The sequence below is a fragment of the Aulonocara sp. 'chitande type north' Nkhata Bay genome, linkage group LG12 (genome assembly GCF_057382095.1).
Source record: "Aulonocara sp. 'chitande type north' Nkhata Bay isolate Kocher_YH1m ecotype deep benthic linkage group LG12, A_spYH_male_GT1.1, whole genome shotgun sequence".
Classification (NCBI taxonomy): Eukaryota; Metazoa; Chordata; class Actinopteri; order Cichliformes; family Cichlidae; genus Aulonocara; species Aulonocara sp. 'chitande type north' Nkhata Bay.
Window position 1 is genome coordinate 9,863,958 of NC_141355.1, and position 25,300 is coordinate 9,889,257.

At 39.5% G+C, this 25,300-nt stretch overlaps 1 protein-coding gene across 2 annotated transcripts in view; it reads right to left on the reverse strand.

Annotated features, from left to right (window-relative positions):
* LOC147316932 (netrin receptor UNC5D-like) overlaps window positions 1-25,300 on the reverse strand; it is a 310,246-nt gene that overhangs the window by 91,249 nt on the left and 193,697 nt on the right. Inside the window, exons 7-10 of one of the 2 annotated variants that reach the window (XM_086313477.1) lie at window positions 17,746-17,910; window positions 13,068-13,100; window positions 8,215-8,400; window positions 4,441-4,803 (exon numbers count right to left, since the gene is read on the reverse strand). In XM_086313477.1, the coding sequence (XP_086169603.1) occupies window positions 4,441-4,803; window positions 8,215-8,400; window positions 13,068-13,100; window positions 17,746-17,910 (747 nt within the window). The remainder of the gene's footprint in view (window positions 1-4,440; window positions 4,804-8,214; window positions 8,401-13,067; window positions 13,101-17,745; window positions 17,911-25,300) is intronic. The other variant, XM_086313478.1, reaches the window with a different exon arrangement.

The window sequence follows — 25,300 nt, forward strand, 5'->3', positions numbered from 1 at the left end:
TCCCAGTTCACTTAACTGCATCGTGGCACAGCACGGAATGATCACACTAGTCACACGTACTGGAGTGTGGGGGGGTCTAATGTGTTTGGGCACGGTATGAATCATCTAGTGTTCGTATACACTTGCAGTGAAGTTCTCAGGTATTCTGGATGCATTTAATTGAGAGGCCACAGGCTAGGTAGACCACAGGCAGGTAGATGTCTACTATAAAGGGATGATCCCTCTTTCCAGGGAATTCTATGGGATTATTCAGCACCGGGATTCACAATATTTCAACAGAAAGAATGTCTCCTGCAGAGCAAGTTGTATTTCATGTTGTTTGTAATTGTATTGTTGTCAGTGAGTTTCTTCAAGACCATTTTAGACCGCTAACCATGAAATCAATGGCAGAAAAGTAAAATTATTTGAAAATGAAGTGTTTAGAGAATTTAAAAAGATTCTAACACTATCTCAAATAATTCTGAGACTCATAGTTTTTGTTCATTTAGAAAGTTTAAACAATCAAAAGTACCTTTAAAGTGATTAAGAGTGCTTCCTTAAGCTTCATGGCCACTGTGAAAGGATTTATTTCTTTGGTAGAAAATAGGTACAGCTACTGAAAATGCTGAAAATGGGGTTTGTGAATTATCCAGAGTAATTTAGGACATTGTTTTCAAAGACAGAATCAGCTGCACGGTCTTTCATTTCTAATGAAATTTTAATTAATTCTTCAAAGCTGCAAGTCCCCTGATTTTGTGTGGGAGATGTAGTGTGAATCCACTCCTTAAAAATGGCTGAACAGATGTAAGGAACGTTGCTATTTTGGTTTGTATCACTAAGGTGACTGGAGAACTCCAGTAATCTGCAGTGAAGTGCTGCGTATGGCTGCCTGTTCAGTCTAATGAACAGCAGTCCCTGCAGACACACCGTGTGAGTTCTGCTCTTGATAGCAAAGACTTCTCCACACAGACCTTCAGCCTGAAAGACGACCGTGGGAGGCTGATTTCACTTCACCTCTCCATGCAGGCTGAAGAACACCACCGTGTATATGGGAGGACCACAGAAGAGGGCTGTAAGTGAAGTGGTTGGCACAGTTCACGCAGACTCCTCCAGCCATTTGTGTTGGCAGGACACGATGACAGCGTGACCCCCGTTTGCCTGAGAGAGCTCGCAATGACGTGGAGGAATAACAAACAGCTACCTGCCTTGGCAACAGCACAGATGGATCTTAGCAACAGCTTACAGGGTCTAAGGAGTGTGTTCATGCACTAGTTGTCATATAGTAATGATATGTGCCATTTGTTTAGAACAAACTTTGACAAGGTGATTTACATTATCATTTTATTTGTCCTTTCCAACTGATGACTTTATATATATACATCTAACATCGATTCAGGAAACATCTATTTGTAAATCTGTGTGTATATAGCATGTTTCTTTATAGGTATAGCTGTAGGTAGAGCACAAGTCCTGCATTTAATTTCGCTTATAAATTGATTAAGTTTTATACTCAAAGTATTCTACAAAAGCAGTCAGTTGAAAATTAATGAGTTTGAGGGTAAATAAATAATTCACAGAAGGGCTTTTAGTGACCAACGTGGCTTCAGGTTTTGCTATAGGTTTTCAGTGTCATGGTGGTGGGATAGTTCCCACGGGGGAACACAGACAGGCTAACATATGAATGGCTGGGCAACTAAGCCTTGCAATTGCTGACCTTTTATAAAATTTGCAAGCAAACCTTTTTAGTAGTTTGAATGATTTTATATTTGCTGTTTGCTTGCTCTCATGTTAGTACTGCCAGGGTTGCCACAGGAGCAATACATTAAAGAAAGACATTAATTTAACACAAATACCAAACAACAGCTACATCTTCTCTTGATGTAATGATGGGGCACTGATGCTGATAAGCCTGTTAAGTGACACAGTCAGCATTTCTGCCAGCCTTGCCTCCGGGCTTTAAATGGACTTTATTTATAGCACTTTTTCCAGTGCACTCATACAGTGCTTTATAATTCTATGCATATTGTACAATGCTTTTTCTTACCATGCACACTCACGGGCTGCTGCTTTGGCTACAGCAGCTGTGTTGATTTCAGCTTGTATTATATGTTTTTACCTTCGGTGGATTTTTCATATGTTATAGTTTTGTTTGTTTTTTCATTTAAATTCTGCGACTGCTGCCAGTCCATATTTGTCCCCTTTTTAATCTGAACATGATCATAGCTAGAAATCCTAGATTCATGTGACCACTCCTGGCTTTGTTACACCAGAATAGAACAGCAACCTGTTTGCAGCTAGGACAAATTGATGGTTGCCCAGTGATTACAATTAATTTCTTCACATTCAGGAACCAGCTACAAGTAGTTGCAGGGATTCCTTTCAGTCTCAAGGTGATTGTACACATCAGCTGGTGGGAGGCAACCTGTCTCCAAACTATCATGGGGCAACTTGAATGCAATCTCTCTTGGACAAAGACTGGCAAAGGTTTGCATATAATCTTGTGTAACTTATAAATGCAGATGGATTGCGAACACACATCAATCAATCTGAGTCCATCTGCGCCAATGAGTGCAATTTGGCTGCGACATGTCTTTTTGCAACAGAGGACTTAAGTCAACAGCTTGCCAACTGATTGTATAGTAGTGGTTGGTGCTGCTCTCCCAGAGCATTGGGTAGGATTGAGGTTAGGGTTAGCACACTGGGAAAGGAAACAGCAACCCAAAACCAGCATCCCCAGAATTAAGTCTTCCACTCCTCCTGCTGACTCTGACTTCAGAAGTTTAATGCGAACTTCGTCATAAGTAGATGGCAACAGATTGGTGATTTTTGCCCATTTATCACAGTTAATTGCCATATTATCACAGACAGATTGCATGTAATTGCCAGCTTGACCCCATTCAGTCACAAATCTGCTCTCAGTCTGCCATCAGACTGACTCCGCCTTATTGCTGTTTTATTGCTGTCTGGACGCACCAGAGTCGCTTTGAAACAATTGACTGTGAGAGGTCACTTGTTCATTGCAGTCGCCAACAATTTTCTTTTCCAGTGTGACTGTAGCATAAAAAAGTTTAAAATGGTAAATGGCCTGTATTTATATAGCGCTTTACTAGTCCCTAAGGACCCCAAAGCGCTTTACATATCCAGTCACCCACCCATTCACACACACATTCACACACTGGATAATGGAGATGGATAATGGAAACAAGTTATCCTTAGACAACAAAAACTTTAACTCCTCAATGTATTTCTCTGAAACAATACTCTGAAGAAATGCAAAAATAAGCTTAATATTCTGGGGTGCCTGGAGTTTAGGAGTGAGTTGGTCTTTTAAGCTATTCAAGCTATTTCTGTCTGATCTTGCAGTGACTTGAGTCAGAGCGACACGACAGACCTCAACTGGTAGGGATGGGCCAGCAACCAGCTACCCAAAGCAAAATGTAGAATCTATTCTTGCGCATAAATTCGTGTGTATGCTAGTGGCTGGTCTGTGACTGTGGACCTTTCAGTTGGAACAGTATGGGCTGCCTGTTCTCTGGATTCTTTCTTTTGCCATGCAAGCCAGAAAGCTCTCTGCTCCTATTAGTCAACGTCACAAAACAAATTGTGGAGATTGTCATAGGAGGTCGAGAGAAGTTAAAAATATCAGTTCTGGCGGGCTTGTCTTTTTGTTAGAATGTCACAAGGTGTCTAAGACGTGGCTTCGGTGGTTGTTGCTACATGGGATAAAATGTATCCCAGGGCCCTATGCTTATTTTTGGACCCACTGCTCTACATCTTCTCAGCTTCCACTGTGTAGTCTGAACTTGGCATTAGCATCTGCATTATGTGTGCACTTCTTTATCTCGGCTTGAGAACATGTGATGCATATTTGGGAAGCCCCAGACAAATGCTGAGTCACTTTTACTGTCAGGGCAAGAGATTAATCCTTCACACTAAACTGACAGACACATCGCATCTTTTATTTCCCCTCTGTGAGCCGCTGACCTCTGAGAAACACCCTAGCTGCTTCGTACAACAAGAAATACAGCATTCTAAGAGGTCTTTAACTTCAAGTTCAATCAGCAGTAACCTATAAATCCTGCTTTATAGTTTCTGATTCAATCGATGGTTTGTTATACTTTTACTATTGCATCTGCTGTGTCACACTAGCATTTTTTCTTTTTCATGATACATTGATATGGTGGTCCCTGAATATACTTTGGTTAAGACAGTAATAATTTTCTGTTTTAAAAGAAAGCTAAAATGGTTGCTGATTACTGATAGGGACCTGTTTCTAAGCAGTCCTGCCCACCTTCTAGAGAATCACTCTGCTGTTTGTCTTAATGAACTGCAACAAAGAAATACTATGCTTTCAAGACGCACAGATAAGAGGAAGTAAAAAAAAACTAAAGCAAGAAAATTGGTGGAAAATTATGGTTATGGTTTTGCATGATAGTCCAGCAACTTTTCTGTAAAGCTCACCTGTGTTTGGCACGACCAGCCTCCCTCCATGGTGACCAAACACACCGGTGGTCCTCAGCGGCTCTTTGCAGGAGCTGAAGGGCCCATTGAGGGTAAGCAGACCCTTCTTCCTTCTGTCCATGGTGCTGCAATAGTCCCGGCTCAGATCTCGCGGGAAGGTCTCGGCTGGGGCTTTGGCGTGGAACTCCGCCCTCTCGGCCACACCTAGTGAAACCATAAAGGAGCTCTGAACTTTGACCTTGATGTCTGGCAGGGGGTCAAAGAGCTCTTTATCTGTGCTGTCCTGGAAGCAGAGGGGAGTGCTGTATGTCCGGCCCACTGTTAAGTCTGGCTGCATGGAGGAGTTGAGAAGCAACGGGTTTCCTACAGAGATGGAAAGACAGCACACAAGTCACCTAGAAGCCCTGCTCACAAGGGACCTGTATTAGGCAGGGAACTCATTTAACTAATGAATCAAAGCCCTACCTAAACAGCACTCACATGGGATAATGAAATTCACCGTTGTCCCAGATACAACTAAAAAAGGTCAAGATTGTACGATTCTGGTATTTTTTAATGCCTTGATTTAGGAAAGAAAAAAAAAGAAGAAGAAGAAATTCAAAGATGTTTAAAAGCTGAAAAACATCTTACTTAAATTAAATATTATCCAGGCTCTCTGTCTGCAGCACAGTGCAGCAGATTACATTCAACTGAGTTGTCATTTCACCAAAAAAAAAAAGAACTAAATATTAAAATCAGCGTTAATATTTAAAATTAATACAAATATCTGGATGTCCCCGGATAGCACTGATCCAGGTCAGTTCAGGTTTAAAGGCCACATCGCTCGAAAATTCTTGCAGCTGACCAATGAAATTCCAGCAGCAATTAAAACAACATGCCCGGGCAGGCAGCCGCTACATCAGAGGTAAGGGAGCACAACCTGGACAGAAGGTCCAGGGCTCTGAGCCACGGTCAGAGCGTTAGATTTAATTACCAAGCACACCCACAGCTTGATCTCCATAATCCATCTGCTGGAGTCAGCTCCTCTGGACACCCAGTTGTCCTCCTGAAGGACAGGAGGGAGGGCCACGAGGATCTATGTGACCGCTCTGTAAATGAGGGGAGTCCTTCATCTCCCAGCATGAACCCAGCAGCAGCCTACTGAGGGAGGTGAGAGGGAGGCGTCTTCATCTGTGACCATTAGATTTGACGACGCTGCCAAACAGAGCAAGGAGCACGCCGCATCGATTTGGCAGACGTGCCGTGCCCCTCGATGAGCCAGCCAAGATAACAGTGAAGTCATTGAGTCCTTGCTGCCCAGCTGTTGCCAGGCGAGGGGTGCAAAGCAGGAGGCTAATGTTGTTTTATTTTTAGGGAAGTCATTAATTACCTGGTATGTGATTTGTGATGAGCATCTTGGAGTGTGTGTTGCTTTTTCACTTATTCTTTCAAAACTTTATCCCTTATTTTTTCCTGTCACAGTTAAAAGGTTGCTGGTTTAATTCCAGGAGAACATATAAATCCCTTTTAAGATGATGGCAGGAAGGGTAACCCGAGTACCCTGTACCCTGAGCAAAGATGTGTTCACTTGAAAAATTACCACTGTTTTTGTGAAACGTGGTCAGTTCTGTTAGTGTTAGAATATGTTAGTGAATCAGTTTCTGTATCAACAGCTTGTGGTTGCTACACCTACAATGTGCATACTGCCATGTCTCTATTTGTCTTTATAAGGAAACAGGTTGTTGTTAAAGAGAAGCCTGCACTGCTAAGGGGGGAAACAACAAACAAAAATCAAAAAGCAGGAGAAAGTCAGCTGAAAAAACTGAAACAATGAAGTCCAAAAAGAGAGCCAGAAAGCGAGTGTAGGACTGACATAACAAAAAAACAAGAAAAACAAAACAAAAAACACCATCAACCATTTTTTCCATCTAAAATTTGGCATTTCCATTACCAAAAAACAAGGTCTAATGGGTTGTCTGCACTGTTGGTTTGTTATGTTTTGTTAAATACAAGAAAATTATAGTTTTCCCTCCACAGTTTGAGTATGGTGTCATACTCTCCTCACCATGTGGCAAAAGCATGAACCATGTTCATGAAGTAAATATTACAAAACTATATCAAAATAATATATTGTTACAAAATCCTCAGCAGCTCTTTGAGTGCTCAGATAGAGTAGAAAAGCGCTATATAAGAACCAGTACATTTACCATTTACAGTTCTGCTCACAGCACAGCAGTGTGCCTCTGTGTACCATGTGGAAACCACTGCAGTATACTGTATTAATATCATTGCAGATTTAACATACTTTATCATTCACCACTCTAGTGCCTGCATTCCAGATGACAAAGCACCAGCACATATGATGCAGGTAACATTACCTGGTAATTGCCACTAAAGATGATGTTCCCAAAGAAATTGATAAAAAAAAAAAGACGCATTTTTCATTTCAAGTGAACCCACAGGCAGCTCTGCTGATATTCTGGCTCTTGGTCAGAGCCGCACTCTGGTGGACATTACCCCTCTGCAGCTGACATTCGATCACTGCTAAATTTTCTCCCCTCCGGTCGAGTGGAGAATGATCTGATTATCGCTTGAGTGTGCATCTTTAAGAATGGCGCAGTGAAAATGGAATGGCAGTGGTGAGATGAGAGAAGTTAATGAAATGTACCTCAGGTTGAATACCTTGAGGGATAGGTTTGGAATTGGGCTTCTGATTAAAAATCACTCAGAAGGAGAAGTAATGCACAGAGACAGGTTCAGGTCCAAAGACTCATTCTGCACTCTGATAGCAGAGAGCCATCCGAAAGCATTTAAGAACTTCTTTAAAAAAATTTCTTGCTAGTAATTATTGGGCATGAAAATGCTATTAAGATACAATTAAACAAAAACTTTGTAAGGTCTTTCCATCCTCAAGGAAGCATTTAATTTCTTGCCATGTTTATAAAAAGGATTGTAAAACTTTAACAAGCAGGCCTGTATAAAATGCCTCAACAACTTCCTTCAAAAGAAACTGCGGGAAAGAGATGTGGAAGAAGGTGTTCTACATTTCAATAGAAAATGGAAAGGAGTGATTGTGGCTGGTCGAGGGCACAGCAGGCAGGCTGTAAGGAGAACTGGCCTATTTAAATAGGATTAATGACCTGCTGAATGTAGACCTGGTGTTTTGTCTCGCACCTTTCCAATGCCATGACAACGGGTGGGGCTAGACCGGCTCCCTAGGCCTTGGAGGTGCTGTGGGGTAGAGTGTAGGCCCCTAATGGGACTCTTCACGGATGCACTGAGGATGAATCACCTGTCAGCGCCATGGCTATCACATGCACTAACCCAGAAGTGTTAGGAACGGTCATGTGGATGCCTGTAGCGAGGCTGTCTGAGATGGCCACAGTCGTCAACCAAAGTTACCGCTGCACCCAACAGAAATTGAATTGATGTTCACTGTTCCATACCCATCAGTGGCTTAGGCCAGTGTAATCTAATGGAGAATATTGGTTGCCTGACATTCAAATGTGTGGTCTGCAGGGAGGAGGGGTGGTAGTATAGGTGTCTATCAGAGATTGATTATCTACCACTTCACAATAACAGACGAGCAGGTCTGTCAAAATAGAAGGACTAGTTCTTTCGCTGATTATGGAGGGATAAATCCTAAGCAGATAGGGAGGCTGCACACATTCTGCTTGATGCAAACAAATGCCATCAATCACCTGGTGGCCCTGTCAGAAAGGTCTGTGATGATGCTGCCGTTTGGCCTTGTGGTCGCTGTCTCGTGTCAACACGCAGTCGAAGGCACTCTCTTACCTTGTCTGGTGTTCTTGAAGTTGAAAGACTGGAAACCCCCGGTGAGCGCAGAGGAGTCAATAACGTCCACGCCGTACTCGCTGTGATTTTTCCTGTACAGCATGACAGCCACCACAAGGATTGCAACGGTGATTATGCCGGCTCCAAGGCCTGAGTACAGAGCCACATCATTGGAGCTCTCCATACCTGAGACACAAGACACACACAAAAAATGGCTACCTTCAATTCTCTTATTCCTCAAGAAGCACTTCAAGTAATGGCCTAAGGGAATAGGACAAAATAATGGCCAGGCAATCAATGTCCATTTATGTTGCTCAAATTCAACATAATCAGTGCTTTAATTCATTGTTTAGGTACTCTAAACAATGTTTAAAAAGAGCAATACCACTGTGACTGTGGGTCAAGGCTACATTAGATACTGTCCAACACATAACTGAAACAATCTCAAACTCAGTTGTGGGCAGCATAGTTGTATTGTGGGTTCAAAAGATGAGAAATGCTTGGAATACAATGTTCTGCTGCAATAATCTAACACTTTTCCTGTCCAATACTGAATAGGTCAACAAAATTCAACATTTATGGCCAAGCTTCAGTCTAATGGAACTGGAGCTCAGCGTCAGCTATAAAAGTAAACAAATGGAGAAAAATGGAGAAACTACTTTGGTAGTGACAAGTTTAGCAAGAAAATAAGGTTAGGTTAACCGGCTAGCTGCATTGCTGAGTGTTGATGATTTTGTCAACGAATTTACCCAAACCTCAAAACCTAATCTATGTAACTCACTGTAGCTATCCAAATTGAATACTTTATCAACTAACATTAGGAACCAGACTCTCACAGCTAGATAGTATTTAGCTACCAGCTGTAGATAGCTTGAATTTTCACAAAATCGTATCTGTAATATAATCATTTAATAGTGTTAAACAAAAACAAGACTAGCATTTAGATTCTGCAAACTATTTTTGCGCTATTATACTGATACTGAGGGATACAGTATGTGCAATGTTCTTCAAGTTGTTGTAGACCTACATTGCACAATACACCATGATAGTGTAGATCAGCACCATCTAATATACGTCTTATCACTCTCACTCTTTTATCCGATGTTAGCTTGCAGTGTAGTGCCACAAGCAAGGAACAACAGCTCACTTAACAATTAATACCAAGGTTACCCACAGATCCTTTAAGACTGTAATGTAAATAATTTTATCAGCCACATTTTATTAATTTGCAGGATATAATTTCAGTTTTAATATTATTTTTCTGTAAATGAATCACTTTACCTAAACAGAAAGAAGCTGACCCAGTGAAAGACTTTTTCCTTAATGTTGTGTAGAAAAGAGCATCGCCTTAGTTGTGATAATAAAGACCCACAGAGAGTGAAGATGAGATGGAGAAGAACAGTGGAGAAAATGATGTTATTATGTGGACATACAAGAGCCAACTCAAGCAAGTTTTGGGTTAGTATGAAAATAAAGCAAGAAGGAGGAAATGAGGTATGACATCCAATATTCACATGGCAGCTAGAGAAGCTACAGTGCTACAGTCAAGTTGATATCAAAAGATATCTACTTGACTGTAGCACTTTAATAGCACTGTAGGTCTTCTTACTCCATCCATAATTTTACTTAAAATATACTTACTATACTAGTAAGTGTCTTACTAGAAATACAATTTCATTATTTATTTATTTATTTATTTATTTATGTATTTAAATTGTTTTGGAGTCGTTAAAAATAACTCACAATTGTCCTCAGATTTTTCAGATTGTCACTACAAGGCTCCTGTTTGAAACTGCTTGGGCTACATGCATCTTGCTTTAGTAATGCTTTACCACTTTGACCCTGATTGTTTTTAATGCTTGATTACAAGTGCCTCTGCATCATATTAAAAGTTTAGTTTAACAAATCTGATTTTACTTTGAAAAAGTACCATCAAGTCATCCATTATCTAGAAAATGTGATAAATAAATACTTATATCAACTTCATACTTTACATTCATCATTTTATATTTAGCCAAATGAATCACAATCAAACAAAGAGTGTAGGGTTGAGAAATCAAAGGTTACCACACACACACACACACACACACACACACACACACACACACACACACAGTGTGTGTGAGGAGTTCAGTCATTTGGGAGGGGCTCAGAGTAGAGCTGCTACTCTCACATTGAAAGGGAACAGCTAAGGCTGTTGCCTTCTGGGTAAAGTTTTCCAACTGGGCATATCTTACTGGGAGGAGGCCTCGGTGTAGACCTGGGACCCGCTGGAGAGATTACATCTATCAGCTAGCCTGGGAAAACATTTTCCTTGGAAAAGCTGAAGTAGGTGGTGAGAGGGAGGTCTGAGCTTCCCTGCTGCTGCCCCCATGACTTCAGATAAGTGGAAGAAGATGAATGATTTTTTTTTTAAATTTTAGATTTAAATTTTTATTTTGGTGGTTGTCATGAATTTTCAAACAGCCTACATCACTCATAATGCACGACACACTTTTCAGTGTACTTTATTCATTTTTCGGATGTTAATTTGTCATATTTTAGTAATACATGAACTTCTTTTGTAGTAATATTTTTCCATATCATATTCAACCTCGCTTTATTTGAAGTGTTTTTCTTCCTCATTTTCTGGAGTATAACGTGCAATGTTGACAACGCGTGATGTGAGTTGTTGCACATTTAAGCACCATGATTCATTCTTGAAGAATGTGATTAATGGTTTAAAATGCCTTTGTTACTTTCAACATGTTCCTTTAACTTGTTCTGCAATGTAACTTAACAGCTGAGTGTTTCTTAGTTTTAGACCAAGTTTGTCGACTGGAACATCCGTAACCACCACAGTCAATTTTCAATCAAAGAGTCAAGATGTTATTGAAGTGCAGACTTTTACTTTTAATTTAACAAAAGTATTACACATTAACTGTTAACAATAACAGCCATTTTCAGAGACTCAGTGTAATTGGAATGAAACATATGGAGCTGATCCCAGTTGCTGAAGCTATTCACTGTAACTCTCAATATGAGGTCCCAATAGATATCAGTACAATTGAAGGAGGCCATCATTACATTGCAAAACAAAGCAGTGCCATCGGAGCGAAAAAAACCCTTTAAACTGACCAAATAAAAAATCTGGTACATTCCTAAAAAGAATGGATGCAACAACACTAAAAGCCCCAAAGGACCACAGACAACAACTGCAGTGGTCGTTCACAGAGTTCCTTCTTTCGTTAACAACAGTTTCTTCAGAGCATCTAACCAAGTAAAGAGGTAGGATTGTCAAAAGCATATCAAAAGTTGGCTACATGAAGAAAAATCTTTGAAGAGATGAAACTAAGATTATCTTGTATCACAATCATGGTAAGAGGACAATATGAAGAAGGAAAAGAGCAGTTTATCACAAACTATTAAATATAGTGGAGGCATGAACGAATGGGCATGTATGACTGCCAGTGGAACACAGCCATTAGTGTTTATTGATAATGTGATTGCTGATAGACGCAGCATGAATTCTTAAAGGTACAGGGCTATATTCTCTGCTCACGTTCAACCAAATGCTGCTAAAGTAGTCAGACAGCACTCCACAGTACAAATGGACAATGATCCCAAACATACGGCAAAAGCAACCCAAGTTACATGTCAGTCACTTGATCGTAACCCAATAGAGCATGGCTTTCAGTTACTAAAGAAAAAACTAAGAGAGAGAAACCCACGAACAAGCAGCAACTGAAATAACTGCCAGGAGAAAACCATATTTAGTGATATTCATTGGTCTTAGACTAAAGGAAGGCATTAACTACAAGAGATTTTTATAAAGATTAAAAACAAATCTTTATATTTCAAGTCATGCTTGTTTGTCAAATTGCTTTTGAGACTCTGAGAATGGGGAACTATGTGTAAATATGCTGGTAATTACTAAATAGTTTATGTAAAATTTTTCTTAAAGTTTTGTTAAACTTGAGCTGGAATTTTGTACTTGAACTCTATCTTTATCTTAGTCTTGACCTTAACTTAGTCTGGTTTAAAAACCACCAGGGTGTAGCATATTGGAATTAACTAGAAAGAAAATGTCAGTCAAATACTTACAAACCTAAATTTTGTGACTTTGTGAGAATATGGTGAGAGGAGTAGACCATAATGTTAAACTGTGGCATATTACACTAAAGCTAGTAACAGTGAGAGTGATTAGCCTTACTGTCTTTAGACCTACTGGTCTATGTCCAATAGCTGTGATGGATATCTCACAGGAAAGGCAATCAGACCCCATACAGTGATTGCTTGCCACATATAAGCTTTATGCAATCCCCATTCAATCATTTAAGCTTTTGTAGTAGGCACAACTTTCATGTTGAAGTGGCAACCTAATGGAGCTACAATAACACCTGACAATCACTTACTTGGACTAACTCTGGCAAGTGATTGAACGCCACCACAGGAATGCAAGGACAGCGCTGTAAATTGCTCAAATTAGCTCATTTGCAATGATTACAAATCATTAATCCTCCACAACATAGCACATGTTCACTTGTCACAACCAATATATCTCATGGCTCAAAGTAGAAACACAGCTGTGATGTCACGGTTGTCATAAAAGTTCAGCACTGAATAATGACATGAATTTGTAATGAGCATTTGCTGGGTTAACACCAGAGCTGCTTAGATCAAGGTGAACTAAATACTGTAATTCATAATGTGTCCATTTCCAGAGTATATGCTAAGAGAATGCAAAGGACTGTCACTCCTCTAGTTTGCCTATAGCATTTCTTGCGCTCAAAATTAAGGGCATATAACATATCAATGGCAGGTGGGAGGGCAGGGGAGTAGAAGATGAAAGAAATCCACAGTGGAAGACTCACTTTGAGGTTTAACGTCATGTAGCAGCTTTCGATCTGCAAAGACAGAGAGATAGAATGAGACAAAGAGGAGAGAAAGTGGTGATTAAAGTCTGAGCCTCTGTGAAGTGACTATCAAATGTGGTCTCAGATCCAACACCCTGAACAGAGGGAAGCTCTTCTACTGACTGTACTTACAAACGATATATTGGATCTCATAATGGCCTGGAAGGTTTTAATATAGTTATCAAAGCATCACAGATAAAGAAGGTGAGGTATAGATTGTATAAACTCATCTCTGAGTGAACTAATGATCTCTAATGTTTGAGGACTGAGTCGTACTTTTCTACCAGACTACACTGATCACCCATAACATTAAGACTAGAGCTGGGCGATATGAGATTTTTTCATATCACGATATGTTTTTTTCATTTCAGGCGATAACGATATCTATCACGATATAAGCCAAATAACTATATTTGTAAGATTTAAATGTGCTGTTGCTCACAAGTAAAATGTGAAATAATCAGCAGCTTGTTTTTATTTAAATATTTATTTCCCATAATAAGTTCAACAGGGTAGATGTACTTAAGGAACATGAGACTTTTTCAGATAAATAAAGGCAAATATTCCAAACTACACAAAAGGCAGCCGCTAAAGCGTTTAAGTTTCAAAACAGAACAAACGAAACAGACTACTAAATTGTCAATTCCACTTAGAAACAAAATATTAATTCTAAAAATAAATCTTAGTTTGTTTTACAGAAGAACAGACAAAACTGACTAACTTTTGTCAATATCAAATAAACTGAGAACTAAAAGGAAATTCTCAATCTCTCCTTGTTGTATAGCTGAGCTTTTCAAACAGTTTTAACAGTTACTTTAGTCTGACAAAAGCCGAATGACGAATTAGCGCTTCCAGTCAGAGACTGAGGCTACGTCCACACGTACACGGGTATTTTTGAAAACGGAGATTTTCCGTTTTCGTTTTAAAAAATAATCCCGTCCACACATAAAGGCAGAAATGAAGGAAAACGCTGCTATGAACATGCCAAAGCAGCAGGTGGCGCTAGATTCCTAACCGTGCAGAAATGTTGGCCAATCAGAAGTCTAGAAGCCTCAGTGGGAAAAAGTAAACAAAGCTGGGGCATAGAAGCAGAACCGAGTCGTATTTGTGGAGGGACAGTAACTGTGTGTATATGTAAGCATTTAAACACTGCAGAGAGTAGAATTAACAGTAACAGTATTGTAGAAATTCATTTCACCGAAACAATAACGTGGCGCACAGTGTGACGCATGCACCAGTTTATTGTATTTCCAGACTTGCTTTCGGCACAATTTACAGTGCACGCTACTCTGTTTTTTGTCAGACTTGAAATAGCCGAAATACCTTCACACTACGGAACTTCTTTGGCTCTTCCGTTCGACAATCTCTCCGGCATTGGAACCATCATCTGTTTTCTCTTCGGTCACGCTCGGTTGATTTTTCTAATCGGCACACTCATTTCCTCCATTACGCGCTGGCTCCATTACCCGCTGGCTGCTTCCCAAACAAACACACGTGCGGCTTGGGACTTGTGCTGTACGTAACAAGTCACGCGACGTGACGCTGCGGCTGTCATTGGTTCGGCTCTGCGCTACTTAATTTAGATTGGCTGACCTTTTTTTTTTTTTTTTTTTTTTTTAAGAGGACAAGAGCGGCGAGGTCTATCGCGATAGCTTAATTTCTCTATCGAGTAAAAGTTATATCGCGATACATATCGTTATCGTTCTATCGCCCAGCTCTAATTAAGACCACTGTCTAAAATGATTATCTTATTGCATTGCAGTGTTCTGTTGCCTTCCCCAAACTGACAACAACATTCTTTTGGGGGATACAATGTACCAAATGCACGCTGCACAAAAAAAACTGCTCAGAATCCACCAAGAACACAAAAGGAGGCCTATTGTGAGCTTTTGCAGGATGCACTGGAACAAGCCAGGTCCACTCTGGCCTCACTCCCACCAGACCCAAAGGAACTCACTGAATTCAGGTGTTACAATCGTTTCCATGGCTGCAGGTGTAAAACAAAATCAAGCACCAGGCATTCAGGCAGCTTCTACAAACATTTTTAAAAGAATGGGTCACTCTACAGAGTGGTACCATAATAGGATGTCACCTATGCAACAAGTCCAGTTTTGAAATTTTCTCACTTCTAAATTTTCCACAGTCAACTGTTAGTGGTACTGGGAATAACAGCAAGTCAACCACGAAGTTGTAGGCCATGTAAAATCACAGAGAGGGGTCGGCAGATGATGAGGAGCAGACTGAGCAGAGGTCGCCAACTTTCTGCAGAGTCAATCGCTACAAACCTCACAAACTTCATGTGGCCTTCAGATTCGTTCAAGAACAGTCAGTAGAGACCTTCAGAATGCATTTCTATGGCTAAGCTGTTGCATCCAGGACTTGCAACACAAAGTGCAATGCAAAGCTTCAGCTGCAGTTGTGTAAAGCACATCGCCACTGGACCCTAGAACAGTAAAGACACATTCTCTAGAGTGAGGAATCACGCTTCTCTGTCAGGCATTCTCATGGATGGTGGTTGCCAGGAGAACAGTAGATGTAAGATTGCAGTGTGCCAAGTGTAAAGTTTGGTGGAGGGGGGGGATTGTGGTCTGGGGTTATTTTTTAGGAGCTGGGCTCAGCTCCTTAGTTCCAGTGCAAGGAACTCTTAATGCTTCAACATACCAAGATATTTTGGACAATTTCATGCTCCCAACTTTGTGGGAATAGTTTGAGAATGGCTCCTTTCTGTTCCAAGATGACTGCAAACCAGTGCACAAAGCAAGGTGCATAAATGAGTGACTATGATTTGTGAGTCCTGAACGCAAAGCAATAAAACACCTTTGGGAAAAATTAGAGCGGATACTGTGAGCCCAGCTTTCTTATCCACCGCACAAACATGCTTCTGGAAGAATGGTTAAAAATTTCCATAAACACACTCCTAAACCTTGTAGAATGCAATTATTTCTTTGTTGTAACTGTGCTTATTGTCAGTAAATCTTATAGAGTTGGAAAGACTTCTTATTTCCCCTAAATGGTGCCACATTTGTAAGGAAAATGCATTTCTGGGTAAAGCAGCAGAGTTGACTATGTGGGTTGTGCCTATGAAAACCTGCCAATCTCTGCCAATGCCAAACAGCTTATTCTGCTACTGACTCTTCTTTTGAAGATGCCAGGGACATCGCGAAGTGGGTGTCCCCAGGAGAGTTCACCACAAGAAGAATCTTCCACAGTTTTGCAGTAAAGGTTTGCAGGAGGGTATGGACAAAAGCTCTCTACCCAGACAAGTAGAGGAGGATGGACTGACCTATAGTCTTCACTTCAACCCCATTGAACACTTGTAGGATCAGCTATGTATGTTGTTGATGTCAGAGTGACCAGCACAACTGACATGACTGACTGATGACAAACGCTGGTTGAAAAATGAGATGCTATTCCACAGCTGGTGACCAGCATGAGGAGGAAGTGCCGGGCTATTGTGGTTATAAATGGTTTCTCCACATCCAAAGGAGGCCCCTGCTTGATAAATGAATGAATGATTAAACTGCCAGTATGTCTGGTTTCTTCAGACTTCTTAACAAATCCCATACACAGCACCAAACAAGACTCAATAGCAGAAATAGTTCTCTGGCATTAGCAGAGAGCATTTGGTCTCTTATTCGTGGGTGCAACCCACAGACTCAACTCTGCTGCTAAACCCACAAATGCAATTTCCTTACAATTGTGGCACCAAAAAACAGGTGGTTGCTTTTCTTGCCAAGAAAAGTTAGTACAACAAAAGAAATGAAATGTACTAAGTTTATATGTATGTTTATATCATGCTTATTTATGATAGCAGCAAATAGCCAGAGTACTTAAAAAAAACAAAAAAAAACCCACAAAAGAAATAAATAAAAAGTACTCTGAAAGTTTTTAGTGATGTACTTGCACAAAGAAAGGTTCCTGTATCATAATATGTTTATATAGTCCATTTTACAATGATGCTAACTCACATTTTGGCAATTGTTTTTGGCTGTTGTTACACTGGAGCTGCCAAGTTGACTGATAGAAAAAAGCTACAGTGTTTTTCAGTGTTAAGATTGAGTGTAAACATTTACAAGCAATCCAAGTCAAGCTGGTATTAATGAATGTATCTCGATTTATCTACAATGTTTCTCCAATATCTGTTTTCAAACATAAAAAAACGGATAAAAGCTAAGGATCTGTGGTAGAATGGACCAAATGGACAGAAGTCATGCAATAGTCTGCGTAAAGCTGAATTAGCATTACTTGCACACTTGTGCATAGAAGCAAGGTTTAGATTTATTAATTACATTTACAGCTTATTTAACTTGTTACTGGGACCAGCTCATTTGATTTTAAATCACTTCATACCAAAGTAATAATGAAATTATATTTCACACATCAAACATTATTTGAAAGTAGTGACTGGCTGACTCATGACAGGTCAAGGGAGCAGTGTACAGAAGAAAGAGTGGTGACATTATCATGGACTGGGAATCTGTGTCAGTCCACACTGTGGCTTCTTTTTCAATTCACACCTCCTCTTCAAGCACGCTTGCGATGACTTGCCATGTTATAGTAAGTGTATATATGATAATGATAATGTTGGGGGAAAAAAATAGAAAAATGATGATGACAGTAGAGAGAAAGGCCTTACTCTGGGTACACAGTCCATCTGTGCAGTTCTCAGTGGCCTCACTGTTCCCTTCGCACATTTTGCCTCGGTGTCTGGGTATTGGGGAGTTGCATTCCCGAGTTCGCTGCCTCTCACACTGACTGCTGCACACTGTCCACTGGCTCCACTCATTCCAGCCTCCATCAACTACAATATAGGGATGTAGATATCACAGAAGGGTTAGCACAAAGGCAAAACAGAAAGACAAAGACTGGCACCATCCCACATCAGTGATTGACGGTAAAAACTTTCAGTGCAATCACCAGTGACAAGTTACAATGTACTTTGATTAATATTAAGATTAGATGTCTTAAGTGATTTCAATAAATGGTATATTTCAAATTAATGGCATATAATGTGCATCCTAATTAACTTTAATAAATAATACATATATAATATAAACAGTGCACTCGTGCCATTTTGGTAGGAGTTTAATTGGTTCACAATAAAAACCTTGTTAAGAAGTGAAGGGTTTCAGTCTATGCTAGGGGGCTATTTCTTTGAAATGGTAAGAGTCAAATAATGCAGTAACATTAATGGAATCAAAATGAGGCTGCATAATAAAATTGTTCCTGGAGTTCCTGAAACAGCCTAATTATCATTAGAAAAAAGACAGGGAAAAACATTGTTATACACGCTCAATCAAAGGACTTCTAAATACTGAATAACTCAAGGGACTTTCATAGAGTACTTTTTGAGACAGTTCACAGTTTATGCAGGCTTATGATGCTTTAAACTGATTTTCTTTCTTTACACATTAAAACCACTTACACCTAAACTTTAAAATTGATCATCTTATTACACTCCAATGTTCTGTTGTCTCCCCAAAGAGGCAACAGCACTCCCTTGGCAGGGCAATGTACCGCACAACAGCAAAAAAAATCTGTTCTGAATCAGCCAGTAGAATACAACAAGCCCACAGTAAGATGAGCATTTGCAAATTTAAATTAAGAGGTCACAATAATAAATACAGATACAGCTTTAGATTTTTATAGGTTTTTATTAAAGTGTGGTATAATAATATAGCATAATAGGTTTCTTGCCATAGCACCATTAGATAATGTTGGGAATACTTTATGACACTATTTTAATAGTCTCAGGTAGAGGAGCAGCAGCAGAAAACAGCTGCTTATTCTACATATTTTTAGAATTCTTCTTCATTCTAATTACTTACTAGTTACTCTTAGCATCTAGTTACTGGGCCACTGAGGGCATGTGTCCTTAACTGACAAATCAATGTGTATTACCAGAAAGCTAGGATTTCACTTGGGACATATTATCAATACTGTATTTATTAAAATGCAGATTCAATTTTTTGTTTATTTGTCTGAAAAAAGGGGCAAACGGATTGATTCAGTCCTATTTGTTGAGGACTCACTACTATGTTCCAGGCCAAATTGCCAACCAACTTTCCTAAAAATATGTTTCTGAAGAAATAAGCTAAATAAGCTACATTCTCAATGACATTGTTTGGTTAAAAAAAGTGTCTTAAATACATTTGACAATACTAAACAATATTTGCCATTTATGCGTTGGTTTATTAGTTATATTGATGATCATGTCTTCCCACGTCATGTCTTTGCTATGTATGTGTGGCCTGGGGGGTGTCCAATTTCACTGCAGGTGTAAACATTGTATGTGACAAATGAAAGGCTCAATCGATTGATTGATTACTTCTTATTTTTGATTAATATTTCTTTTTTTCAGAAAGTAGAGTCCATGCTATGGACTTTTTGAGGTCTCTGCTCAGTAAAATAAATGATAATAGATAAATATAGTCTGCTATAAAGAAAATAGGAAGTGACACATCCCTCGCCTGCCATCAAGCTCATCTTCTCTCTCATTTGGAAAGAAAGCATATTGAACAAAATGTCCATCTTCCTTTAAGATAAAGACTAATTTTCCCTTTGGTAAAACACATATACAAATTTAAAAATGTACATGTTTCTACAGCAAGCTCAACTAAACACATGGATTCAGTATGATTCACAAATACAAGTGCTGGTCTGTTGGTACAGCTTGAGAGAGACACTTTCTCCCCATTAACCCCAAGGCCTGTTTATATAATGGAGTTTCATGCAAGGCTATGAAACCAAGGCAGCCTGGTGCATGCTAATAGATGGGATTCTTCCACCATGCTCTGTCATCTGATCAAGGAGGGCCTCATCATGCTTAGCTTAACAAATACAGGGAGACCATATGGCGCCTGAAGATTTTTTGGCAGCAGCGGCGATACCCATAATACAGTCTTGTGGGCGATGAAGAAGGTAATTTTCCTTTGTGAAGTTCCACAGGCCCTACCTACACACTGCAATTGTTTGTGGGTTTTTCTCACCTACTTGTAATGCAAACAAGGTGTTTGTATGTTGGGGAGAGAACGCTGAGTGCTTCTGAGTTTGACCACAAACACTAGTCATTGTTTGCGTATTGTTTCCCCTATGACTTCTTGCTCTGATTCTGTTGAATGAGCTCATTTGCCAACTGGTAAACAATAGAGAGAGTTTGACAAACTGTAGCACTTGCAACATTTTGGCTTCATAACTTGCCCTTTCTGGTAATTTTATGTTGTTTTTCGGCAATGTCTAGTTTCTTAAATTGGCTACATATAAATTCTCATTCATTTTGTTTTGGTGATATTTTTAGAGCATGCGTGTCCCTTTCTTTTTCAGTTTTACCAGATCTTCTGGTTGAACTTAATTACAAACACAACACAACATTTTCTTTCATTGAAACAGTTCTGTGTTTATCAGAAGCAAGCAACTTTTGAAGTTTTTATGAACCGGCAGTAGATTTAGCTTCTATCATATTACATAAACAGACAATATATAATACATTGATGTATAAATATTTTGTGTTCAGTAACTTGGATTCTAAACCCTGCAGTGGCAGCAGACTTTCAAAGCACGTTTGAAGAGAGATCATTTCTTAAATTTATTTTATTTTACAGCCAGGGAAAACAGTGGCTGGAATAACCAAAATGACTGTGACTGTTTGAATTTCTGATCTCATTGCCTTAGAAATGATTGCTTTAAAGACATAGACCAGGTCTATGACCACTCGTCTAAAAAACGGGATAAGAGGGAGTCAGTAGACTATGATGTAGTTGCTGAAGGATTGCAACTTGTGCAAAATGACATGGCACTCAGTAAACGTACTTTTAAATAGAAATTTAACCAGAATGCAACCAGCTGAGATGACTCCCCTACTGTAGAGACAATCACTGACGAGTTGGGCTCATTAGAAAAGTACAGATTGATTGCAGTGTGTTGGCAGTCTTTCTGTCTTTTTAAATTAACAACTAACCAGGCAACCTTCGTGATTAGTTTGCAATCAAAGGTGGTTTGAGGGTGGTTTGAGGCCGAGGGTGCTGCAAGCCCAACCACTGGTGACAGTAAAAACTTTCAGTGCAATCGACGGGAAACAACAAATTTTGACTACTTGTAGTGAGGTTGCTGTCCTATTTTTACTCTAGTGTGTGAGCCATTAGGTACACCACCATAGTGAAAGTACCAAAGTATTAGCATCACTGGTTCACTTTGCAAATTTTTTATAATACAGAGGAAAAAGAGAGAAAAAGGCATGTATGTAACACTGTCTGACATTTAAGAAATTACAGTCACTGCTTGTGCCCGTTACAAGATAAGCTCACAAATTGCTGGTTTTCTGCTTAGTCAATGACGGATGTGAAAATTATACTCATGCAACATTACACTTGTCTGGGCCAAGAAGTGATGTGTCAGACATCTTCTGCTAAATAATACAGTAATGTCCTAAGTGTTTACTTTGTTAGCAGCAAGTACTTAATGTTCCCTAATATTGGCTAACTATGAAAACTTGCAGGACACACCAAACCAAATGAGACCCAGGAGTGATAAAAAGATGCAAGGAGATATTCTAATGACTTAGAAATGTATCTTGGAACTTAGAACTAAAATAATGATTTATATTTCTTTGAAATGATAAGGTTTGTCTTTAATTTGCCAAAAGTCACTGGCAAAAAGGGATTTTACTTTGATTTCATGTTATAGTAATTTTTGTGGAAGAATTCAGCAGTTTACAGCTGAATTTGTTGTGTGTCTCTTTGCCTCACATGACTAGTGTCTTTTCTAACTTGGAGAGGCTTTTTGAGTTGTCCTTGCTGGGCCACAGCTTCCCAGGTACAATGCTCAGAGCCTTCTGGTATTACAGCCATCTCCACAGTGCAGTTGGGGTCTGTCTTTGGGATTTTATTACCAGATCAACTTTTCTTCAGAGGAGAGCCTAGGGGATCCAGATACTCTCTATTCACACCATGTAACCACACATGTGTGTCTTTTTGGCTGGGTGTACATGTGCATTATTTCTAGGATTGTGATGTTTGGCACTTTGTCCCATCAGATAATGTTCTGGATGCACTGGAGGTAGCACGTGTTATTTGTTTTTATCCAGTGCAGAACATTTCAGGACCCTCTGGTTTAGAGGAAGTGCATGGATAGAATAATTAGGCAGAGGCACTGGTATGAAGAGAATGGGAGAGTTAATTCCAGTTTGTATTGTATATGTATTGTTATTGGGGTTTTTTGGACTTCTTTCAAGTTTCAGCAGCCATATTGTTAACATGGTTAGCATTATAAGCTTACCTTTTTCAGGTAACTTATGGTAATGTAGGGAAGTTTTATATTGTTATTTAGCTGTTTTTTATTTTAATTTTACACTTCCAAAATAAACATCAGAAATTATAAGACAGGTTTTCCTTAAAGAAAATGCATGACTGCATATACTGCTCCAAAAGATATATAATGGTGATTACAGATTGACAAGGTACAACACAAACTCTATAGGAAAGGGGTAGCCAGGACGTCAGGTCAGAGGGGAGATACTGTCATCCCCACCCTCAGAGAATGGGTAAACAAGCACCAAGAAAAACTAGAAAGTGCATTTTCTGAAGAAACTGCAGTGTGAATGCTTGAATCTGAATGTATGCATTGAAATGAAATAATTACTGAATTTAAGTTAAAAATTTTGAATGAGATAAAAAAAAAACCCCGAATTTAACCTGAAAACAAAAGTGCTGAACTGCTAAAAGCTGAAGGTTACACAGAAGAAGAAGTTGGAAAAAAGCTGAAAATGTTTTAATTGTAAATTAGAAAAACCTAAGAAATGAGAAAAGAACATTTAGAGTCAGAAAACATCTGAAAGAATATTAAAAGGTCATATTCTTTGAATCACTGAATGACTAAAATGTGATCCCTCCACTTGGACCCACACAGTTTAAAAAGTTTACATCTCTGAGCTTTGAAAGACAAGATGTTGGAAAAAGAACAACGATGGCGACGTTTTGAGGGTAAAATGATGGCTTTAACACTGTGGACACAGCAGCAGTTGAAAGAGAAGTGCTTAAGATGAATTTTGGCAGAGTGGCAGAGAGAGCTCGTTAAGCAGGCAGGTGTGAGCCTGGTTGCTATAGTGACCGCACCCAATGGCTCCATACACACGGACACAGACATGCACCTCACTTTTGCTGCTTAAAATGAACAGAAAAGTCAGGCCGAAACAAATCGTTCCCAAATGAAAAGTAAAAGTCGTATTGACAAAATTCTTTCACTGTGAGCGACAGCAATGTCTAGTCTACCAAATTCTCAGTTTTCATGCCTGTGGAGTTTATTATATGGACGTGGTGACAGTGGAAAGACACCATGCTCTTCTGATTTTCAAACGAACCTTCTGAGCCATTTTAACATTAGAGTCTATGGAAGAGTTGGAGGGAGGAGGCTGTGCATTGGTGACATTTATGAAAGAACCATAACACCTAGGACAATAGTAAACACATTGGATGAAAGAGGACAGCCATGGCTACGTTTTGAGGGTAAAATCATACCTGTAGAGCAAACGCTGCAGACACAGCAGCAGTTTTAAAAAAGATTTTAAGATTATTTTTTTTGCTCCTCTCACTCTAGCAGTTGAGCTGCCTCACTCTAGCCCCAACATTCCGTCCCATACACACCCATTATAAACTCTGAAACGGGTGAAAAAACATCATGAAACTTAAACTGGAACTGAAGAAAAAGTATAATAGATATTGAAAAGATAAATGCAAGTTGAATAGTTGAATGTCTTGTCTTCGTTTTAAAGTTTGAATGGTGGCTCTATGTCAATGTATGTGGAAGTAGTAAGAGTTTAAAAATGAGTAAGTTGAATGAGGATTTGAAGGGTCTCCCCATTGAAATACATTATAAATTTTTGTTGAATAAAGTTGAATAAAATTAAAAATATAAATGTTAAAAATATGAAAAATGGAAGCAGTGTTGTCCAAAAGAATAGGAATCTAACGGTGTTGGAATGGTTTTTCTAAGTTGAACGGTTTTGAAGGAGTAGGATTACAAAAAACGTACGGAATACAGAATAAAATATAATAATAATAATAAAGATTACAACAACAATACTGTGAATGCTTTTCAAGCATTCACACTAATAACACCAGCTACTGATTGATGGAGATGTCACTCAATACTGCAAAACCAGATTGACCAACCTTTGCACCACCTGGACTGACTACAAGAAGAAAGCCTGTGACTCAGTGCCTAACACATTGATCCTAGAATGCTTTGAACAATAGGTCAACAAGACTTGACAGGTCATCATCAGGAATTTCATAGGGATGTGGTGAACAACAACTTCAAGCCAGGTCACTATCAAGTGTGGGATTTAACAAGGAGATTCAATTCAATTCAATTCAATTCAATTTTATTTATATAGCGCCAAATCACAACAAAAGTCGCCTCAAGGCGCTTCATAGATACAGAGAAAAACCCAACAATCATATGACCCCCTATGAGCAAGCACTTTGGCGACAGTGGGAAGGAAAAACTCCCTTTTAACAGGAAGAAACCTCCGGCAGAACCAGGCTCAGGGAGGGGCGGCCATCTGCTGCGACCGGTTGGGGTGAGAGAAGGAAGACAGGATAAAGACATGCTGTGGAAGAGAGACAGAGGTTAATAACAGATATGATTCAATGCAGAGAGGTCTATTAATACATAGTGAGTGAGAAAGGTGACTGGAAAGGAAAAACTCAATGCATCATGGGAATCCCCCGGCAGCCTACATCTATTGCAGCATAACTAAGGGAGGATTCAGGGTCACCTGGTCCAGCCCTAACTATATGCTTTAGAAAAAAGGAAAGTTTTAAGCCTAATCTTAAAAGTAGAGATAGTGTCTGTCTCCCGAATCCAAACTGGAAGCTGGTTCCACAGAAGAGGGGCCTGAAAACTGAAGGCTCTGCCTCCCATTCTACTTTTAAATACTCTAGGAACAACAAGTAGGCCTGCAGAGCGAGAGCGGAGCGCTCTAATAGGGTGATATGGTACTACAAGGTCATTAAGATAAGATGGGGCCTGATTATTTAAGACCTTGTATGTGAGGAGCAGGATTTTGAATTCAATTCTGGATTTAACAGGAAGCCAATGAAGGGAAGCCAAAACAGGAGAAATATGCTCTCTCTTTCTAGTCCCTGTCAGGACTCTTGCTGCAGCATTTTGGATTAGCTGAAGGCTTTTCAGTG